At 40.9% G+C, this 8,323-nt stretch overlaps 2 protein-coding genes across 4 annotated transcripts in view; one reads left to right on the top strand and one right to left on the bottom strand.

Moving 5' to 3' along the window:
- Positions 1-219: 219 nt before the first annotated feature.
- LOC306844192 (DNA-binding protein inhibitor ID-2-like) lies at positions 220-6,396 on the top strand. The gene is made up of 4 exons (XM_079376145.1): positions 220-404; positions 3,935-4,513; positions 4,765-4,825; positions 5,450-6,396. Exons 2-3 carry the CDS (start codon positions 4,178-4,180, stop codon positions 4,819-4,821), a joined length of 393 nt encoding a protein of 130 aa, XP_079232271.1. The 5' UTR covers positions 220-404; positions 3,935-4,177; the 3' UTR covers positions 4,822-4,825; positions 5,450-6,396.
- Positions 6,238-8,323, bottom strand: part of LOC306844191 (kinase D-interacting substrate of 220 kDa B-like) — a 22,459-nt gene continuing 20,373 nt past the window's right edge. For all 3 annotated transcript variants that reach the window (XM_079376142.1, XM_079376143.1, XM_079376144.1), the window contains one exon: positions 6,238-8,306. In XM_079376142.1, the coding sequence (XP_079232268.1) occupies positions 7,206-8,306 (1,101 nt within the window). In that variant the 3' untranslated portion in view covers positions 6,238-7,205. The remainder of the gene's footprint in view (positions 8,307-8,323) is intronic.

Here is an 8,323-nt window from a genome sequence, read left to right as displayed (position 1 = left end):
TCTTGCATTCTTTACTAACAGTCAGGTGTGACCTCTCCCCTAAAGTGTGAAAATATATTTCCACATCAGTCTTTTTGAGCAAAACCTTCCCTGTCTTTCATCACATGGCATGTACGTGTTTTAAGCACACGGCTACCCGACACCGGTCTGAGGTCAATTCAGAGGTAGTATCTAAACCTCTACTTCAGTGATCCTTCTGATTCCCACCTTTGATGTTTCAGCACAGTTCTGGGGCAGCAGGGCAAACAGCACCTGTCCTGTGAAGTCATGGCTGAGGCATCTCTCAGACTCAAACTAAAAGAGCATGTAAACCCGAGGGCATCACCATTGGCTGGATCTGATGTGATAGATGTAGAAACATGCATCTGCTGCTTCTGGAAATTTTAGCTGAAACACTTTATCAGGTAACAAATACATGTTGATATGGGTACAGGCACAATACACATCCTGTAAAAGGTGCATTAATCTGTGGTTGCCATATAATCAGTGGGAAAAAAAACAGTGATATGGATTTAGTACATCAATCTAAGTAGAAATTACATTTTTTTATTTAAATGTTTTTAAATTACATAACGAGGCCTATCTTCCCAAATACTGAACTGGGTTTACAAATAATCACAAAATATTACTTTAATACTGCAGCATATTTTGTACAGTGATAACTTATTGACACTAAAGCTCATCCTACAAATACACACAAACAAACAGAGGGTACAGAGGCTAAATGTGGGGCCATAAGTTGATATGGGAAATGACTGTTTCTCAGAATACACACTGACTGAAAATTGGCATGACTTCAGGAGCACTCTCGACTGAGAAAACATGTTCTTCTGCTCATATTTCCTTGAAACAGCTGAGAAAAGAACATTATGCTGAAACTCTATTCTTTTTGGCTTGTGTACTTCAGTAATGGGCACAGAGAGCCAGAAAGGCTAGCTCTTAGTTCTGTGTGATGCTCCAAGGGATGCCATTCAGTCATGTAAAGTTAGACACATTCCTTTGTGTTTGCACCACTGATAGTCTCAGGAGGAAAAGGGCAAAAAACATTCACCGCTGTGTAATTTTAAGATACGCAGACTCTTCCTTTGCATAATAAAACCAGTAACCATTTCCCATTCTACCACTACAGAAATATTTTACATTTTTAAACTTTTCCCAGTTAGGTAAATAGGAAACATTCCATCACACGAATAACGTTTAAAAATATAGCATGTCACTTTCATTTTAAAAGAATCTTATGATGCCTAATGAACACTGTTTACAGGTTCAGTCTTAGGTAGGGGTGACCCACAACGCTGATCCTGCTTTATCAGGATTGTGTCCCTAAGCACTGCACTTGACCTGCAAATAGTGTACTGCTGTCAATTACTGTGGATGAAAAAGTGAGTGCGTAATGCCAAGCCATGAAAACAATGCGTATTTGACTTAAGTGCATGAGATGACCATTATCAAGGTCAAGAGATGAGGTAAAAGAGACGGGTTGAAATCTGCTGCAGGAGCAGCACCAGAGTGAGAACGAGTAGGTGCATTCACACAGCTCTGGAAGGTAGCAGGCCACGCGGCGCCTGAATAGAAGTCACGCACCTGGCGCCAGAGAGTCGCGAGCTCGGGGGAGTGCTTTCACTTCGAGTCATGTTCTTTGCAACAGTTCGTTTCAGAGAATCGGTTCATTAAAACAATTCAGCGGTTTATTACGTCACTACCGACATCCTTAGCTGCTCACATACAGCGTTGGATTCATTCGTTATAGAGAAATGGTTAATTCAGACGAGTAGATTATAAAATGATTAATTGATTCAAGTCTCTGTACTGTTTAAGTTTTTTTTTTTTTGGTTTATAAATTTGCCTGTTTTAAGATTTAAGATACTGTTTTAAGATACGGTTGATGGATTGTTCATTTGTTTAAAACCACTCACTGTTTTTGTGCCAGCAAAACTGTGCTCTGATATAATTATAAATTATCATTGCATAGTATTTGTTTTAAGATACGGTTTTAAGATACGGTTGATGGATTGTTCATTTGTTTAAAACCACTCACTGTTTTTTTTTTTTGTAAACATTTCGACTCATCACTCCAGTCTCCAGTTCACCTCACACATGATCTGACCAGTTCACTGGCTCTCTAGTTAGACAAGTCGTGTATTTAAAAAAAAAAAAATCAAGTAAATTATTTGTATAGCACTTTTAACAATACACATTGTTTCAATGATGTTAAAATTTGTGTTAGCAGCTGGGCGATAACTATATAAACATTCACGCAACCGAGATTTGCAGTATCGGTTTTGCGATTAGTTGAAGCCAGGCTATGTCCCAAAGATCAAGAACAGTACTTACTGATTCAGTTCTGTTGATGAGTGAATCTCTCTGCGAAACGATTAATAAAGCTGCGTTCACACTAGCAGACTCGCTGCATGTCGCCAGGGGCTGGTGATGAGGTTGCTAGGGCGTTCTCACTACTGGTTGCCTTGACAGCAAATTAGGTTTCTTGCTGCTACATACAAACATTTTGGAGGCAAAATACTAAATATAATATATGAATTAAGTCCGTACATACAAACAAAAATGAATGAGAAACAGAGCCTACTTTTTGTGTCCATCCACCTATTTTTATGCGCATTTTGGAATATCGCATAAAAAAAACGCTGGATGGAAACACCAAGATGCGCATAAATTCTAAAAATGCGCATAAAAAAACTTATGCGCACATTTGAGTAGGATACATTTTTTTATCCGATAAGAAAAAATGCACGTAAATTATGATGGAAACACATTTACCGAAAAATTCCTCCATGCGCATCGAAAAAGTCATGTGACTGCGCTATGAGACGGGATAACTTGACTAACTAGCAGACCGATCTCGTTCACAGCATCTATATGTTCTTATGATCGTTCTAAAATGTCTGTGGAAAGTCTGTCGTCGAAGTATTTCAGTATAATTACTGTCTTACATGACTGCTTTCCCAAACAGAATCATTCACCTCTGAAAGTAATGACCGCATTTATTGTGTCTCGTCTGCTCGTTCTGAGGTGCAAGTAATTTAGGCCTGTATGAAAATTATTAGCTATATTAAGTGGCTTCTCCTATATTCTTAGTGATATTTAGTGCCACAGTTTACCAGGAAGTGACGATTTTGTTCTCTTTGACTCGTTGGATGGAAACGGTGGTTTATTCGCATATGGTTTATGCAATATTCCAGTTTTGCGCATAAATTTAATTCGAATCTTTGGATCGAAACGCATGTTTATCTATGGCTGAGATGAGAACTATCACGTGAGCTCAAACGTCTTCTTTCCTATTGGCTGTCGCTCCCGAAAGTCGCTCTTCATTTGCATAAAGTTGAAGGATTCTGAACTTTGTCGCGTCGCTGGACACGCCCCATTCGGTCGCTATCGCCGGAAATCACCAGCTCTCCATTGGAATGAACGGGATCGTGTCGCTTGTAGTGTGAACGGGGCTTGAGAAGATTCGATTTAAAAGAACGGTTCGTTCAGGCATCAAAAAGCATAAATATTTAGGGCATAATCCGTTGCAGAAACTTAGCCACTATGTTAAGTCTACATCTTAAGAACTTGTCTGACCAACTAGTTAGCCAAGGTTAATGGGTAATGAGTCTTACTTTTCGGATTCAAATCAGACCAATTTTAGCCTAAAAAGTTACGACTATCTATATGACTAACTTGTAAGACTAGTCTAAGCCACAGTTCCAGTATATGGCTTGTTAAAAGAAAGTTCTGCATACCAACTCGTTTGCTTAAAGTGCATGCAATTGGGATGGAGAGATGGGCAACTAAGTAAACTTGCAAGAAAATAAACATCTGGCGTTAATAAAGTTTAAAATATTACTTGCTGATGCTGTGAGACGTTACAAATGGAAATCCCTTGCAAAAATCATCCCGTTCCATTATGAATACATGTGATGTTATGTTATCTCAGATACTCTACAGCACGAGGAAAGAATGCAGAAGATGTGGGAGCTGCTCACGTGCTGCGAATTTGGCCAATGTTGATGCCCCGGTTCACAGAATGACGTCGTCTCATCGACCAATCCGCTTAATTCTTTATGCCTTATAACAAACCCTGTTGGGTTGCTATATAAACGCATTGACAACAAGCTTTCAGCGCAGATCTGTGGGAGAATCGCATGCCCTGAAATTAACCACAACATCGTTATCCACTATGAAGGCAGTCAGTCCGGTGAGGTCCATAAGGAAACCCGCCTTGTATTTTTCGGAGCATAATCTCGGCATTTTATGGAGCAAGAGCTCCTCGGACGACCCGCTCAGTCTCCTCTACAGCATGAATGACTGCTACAGCAGGTTGAAGGAGCTCGTGCCGAGTTTACCGCAGAACAAGAGTGTGAGTAAGATGGAGATCTTGCAGCATGTCATAGACTACATTCTGGATCTTCAGATCGCACTGGACCAGAACCCGCAACAGCAGATCCTCGGACAGAGCCCTCCAAAGAAGTCTGTCAGATCACTCGGAGCTGATATCAGCATCATCTCCTTCCAGGTAAGGCAAGTTTGGAAACATTTCATACTGACTTTTGCTGGCAAGTCAGAGTAATTTATATTAGCGTAGCCTAATGATAAATCGCAATTATATAAGAAATGATTTAAGTGTGAAATGACAACAGTATGCATGCAGTGTTTCAGCATCAATAAAAACAGCACTATACAATGCAATCAGCATTCATTTAAAAAAACCACCAACTTTTCTGGAAGCTTCACTGAAAATCATTGTTTACCTCTGTTAATTAACAGCCCAGTAACCCTCAAAGAGAGATCAGCTCAGATGACCTCATAGCCCTGTCCCGCTGAAATGGTAAGTTAGATGCTCTACGAAATTGATGGTTTCACGTGAGAAGCTGTAACAAAGTTAAACTCTTGCACGTGGGGCAGTTGGGCTGTTTTCCAGCGGTGCAGCGCATCTGTGCATATTTATTATGCATTACGGACTTATTAGAGACATTTTATTAAGTCATTTAAACACGGTATAATGCTTAATAGAACACGTTGTTTTATTACAGTTGGTAGAAATGTCATTAAACTTTGATTATAAAAACTGAAGATGATTCTCAAAACACTAAATGTTTTCTGTGACACACAAAAAGGAAAAAAAAAATGCTTTTGTGGTGCACAGAAGAAAGTCGTACAAGATGAGTGTGACTCAATCTTCATTTTTGGATAGTTCAATAATAGATCTAATACAATGTTTGCTTGTAGCTACATTATTTTAAAGTACTATCAAATAGGCCTATATGGCAGGTGCTTGTGTAGACTCCTCTGGAGCTGTATGGGATTGCCCGGTATTTCACTAGTGTTTGGTTAGAAGTCAGAAAAAAACGTCCAGTGGCTTCCTCCCTGGCGCCAGTCTGTCCGGATCTCTGTCCTTTTGCCTTCTCTAAACACGCCTCTCCCTCTCTCTCTCTCACACAATCTTTTGCAGGTGTTTCGGTCGTGGAGCAAAAACAGGGGCTTTTTGTGTTTTTTGTCCCGTGTCATTCGCCTGGACTTCGTCTTGAATGACAAGATTTCCCTCGAACGGACATAAAAAGAGTTAGTTATATACGAACTTTCAAACTCTTTCTTCCAAAGGAAGATTCAAAAAGACTGGAGAGATTTGAAAGGAAAACAGTAATTAAGCAAGCAATCTCTCAAAGCAGGATTTTTTTTCCCTCCTTGCTTTTATGTTGTCAAAATATTGCGCAAAACGAGCGCGCATTTGAACAGCTTGATCCAGTTCAAGGCTGCGGACTCTGTAAAAAATGTACTTTTGTTTTCTCTTTCTGCTGAAAATGTGATGTTTATATTACAGAAAATTTTATAATTATAACGTAAATGGCACTTTTATACTGTACATAATTAAATGCTAAGTATGAAGTCAGTGTCCTTGTCTGAGCTATAGTTACAAATGCATTGTTTTTGTTGTATTTTTCATTTTTGCAAATGCATAAAGCTTATTACCGTTCAGGCTGTGAAACCTCTACTTGTATTGTAAAGGCTGTAAGCGGCTGATTATGAGGGGTTTGGGACAATGGGGGTGGTTATGGGATATTCTATTTTTTTTCACCCATTATTTTTTTACGTTTTGCCTGAACTTCCAAATGTTTAATTGACCACAAATGTTAAACTTTCCCCCTCATCCGAACCTTAACCAATGAGATTTTCGCTTAACTAGTTTAGGGGGGAAAAAATAAGTACTAAATACTGTAATTATCAAATCAATGTATACCAGCAAAAAAAAAGAGGTGTTTTATTAAGAAGTTTGTGTAACGGTACTAGGGACGCAGAAAATGATTCATTTGCGCAAGACAACATGTTACAGCGAAAAGTATTGATAGAAATTCCTTTAAAAAAACAACCTCTGAGTCATTAAATAATTCATACACTGAATGGCCACTGGTAAGTGCTCAGGGTGTGGGATATAATTGTAATGCATTAACTGCTGGTGCCACCCATCTGTAATTCACGGTACTAAAATAAGTTTGCTATGTGTGCTCTTACCAAATCGTTTCGTGGGAACACATTTCTGCATGAGCGTGAACAGAACAGCAAAATGTTTATTTCAGTCATTTTTCTTCCTCAAACAAAGACTCCAGAAAAGATGGATACTGTCAGTGCAGGTTTATTTCATTCCATATTGAAGACAGGCATCACCAAACACGTTTTACTTTTCAGGACAGCTGCCAATAGTACAGTCAACTGCTAAATACTAGCATCACAGGGCATGCAGTTTCTACTGGCTAATTTAGGACTGCAGGCTGACACATGCTTGTCGCTGCTTCTATACTACTGTAACTACAGCACAAAGAGCGTGCAGGACAACGCAATACAACACCAAGCCAGATTGAATCTTCATATTCATACTTTTTAAGGGGTTTACAGAAAGTTTGGGTGCTTTACCATGACAAAGTACTACAATATTTTCCTTTGGGAAACACTACTGAATATTCTTCTACAGCTGTGATTCCAAAATGCTTTAAGCCATACAACTGGTGACACTAATACGTGATTAAGCTACTAATACTGTACGGAAACACCACATGTATGTAACTATAAGATGTTGGATGATGGACGGATCTGAACAAAGCCCACTTCAACTACACTTAACATTTAGAAATGTCACAATCACCGTTACGTGTATTTAGGCATGCGTCAACAAAACATTAATTAGCTACGACTGCTGTAGATCCAGACGTCACCTACAGGATACTTTCACGCTCTTCTCCGAAGGTGACTGTGTCAGAGGACACTTTGAGGATCTCCGGAGGATCTCCAGGGTTAAGCCCCCTCTTCAGATGCACCACACGGACGTTCTCATTTTGGGTGGTGGTGGTGCTGGAACCAGGAGTCATGATGACGTCACTTCCAGAGGTGGTGTTGGACGTTTGTTGGGCGTTTGTGTTGTTATTGAGGGTGGTGTTGCTGGGTGTAAGGTTGAGGTTGTAACTCTTGGAGGAAGGCCAGCTCTCTTCGGGGCTGCTGGTCAGAAGACTGCACTGGTCTTCGGAGCAGATGGACATGCGGGCGATAGCTGGGTCTTGCAGGCCACTCAGACTATTTGGCAGCCCTCGCTTTCGAGTTGAGTTCTCGTCATCCAGCTCAATCAGGTTAGCCCTCTCAGACTGTGACAGGTCGGCCTCTTCATCTTGCAAGGAATGGTTGGGAGAGCTTTCGTTGGAGCGGACGCCCGAGTCAGAAGAATCCTTCTTATCTGAAAGGTAATCCTTACCTTTGGACAAAGATCGATCTCCAGCATCTGAGGCTTCGGGCTCGGGTTTCTTTCCATCCTTGAGCAGAGGGGCACTATCTGACTCTTCCGACTCTTCGTCATCACTGGTCAGTTTCTGGTAGCGCAAACCGCCTCCAGGCTTCAGCTTCAGATCAGCACCCTGGAAGAGGCTCACCTTCTCTCCAGATGTCTTGCGTCCCAGAAGGGACTTTGATGACCCATGGTCAACCTTCTCGTCCTCTTCTGTTATGGGATCTAAAGTGGGTGTGTCCGCCGAAGCGTAGTCAGTATTATCGGTCCCGGACTTGCTGCTTCCTCGTTTTGAAACGGATTTGCGCTGATCTTGATCACCTCCATCCTTCTTCTTGTCCTCAGAGCTGGAGTGCATTAGCTGGCCAACAAAAGGTGGCACAGGTTTCTCCATTCCTACCTCAATCTGAGCCATGGAGGCAATGTATTCCTGGTAGGCGTTGCGGTACTCGGCCTGCTGCTTGTCTGTTAGCTTGCAAATTTCATTGGAGGACTCTTGAGAGTTGAGGCTGGACATACTAGGTGTACGGTGAGTGGTGGCCTACAGAAGGCAAGAGA

Source organism: Barbus barbus, assembly GCF_936440315.1.
Source record: "Barbus barbus genome assembly, chromosome: 24".
NCBI lineage: Eukaryota > Metazoa > Chordata > Actinopteri > Cypriniformes > Cyprinidae > Barbus > Barbus barbus.
This window is presented reverse-complemented; position numbering and strand designations above follow the sequence as displayed.

What these genes read in the sequence shown, in the direction of transcription:
- LOC306844192 (XM_079376145.1), top strand. Translation starts at nt 4,178, where the DNA reads ATGAAGGCAGTCAGTCCGGTGAGGTCCATAAGGAAACCCGCCTTGTAT. An exon ending in TCAGCATCATCTCCTTCCAG is followed by an intron (nt 4,514 to 4,764) that starts GTAAGGCAAGTT and finishes GTTAATTAACAG; the next exon opens with CCCAGTAACCCTCAAAGAGA.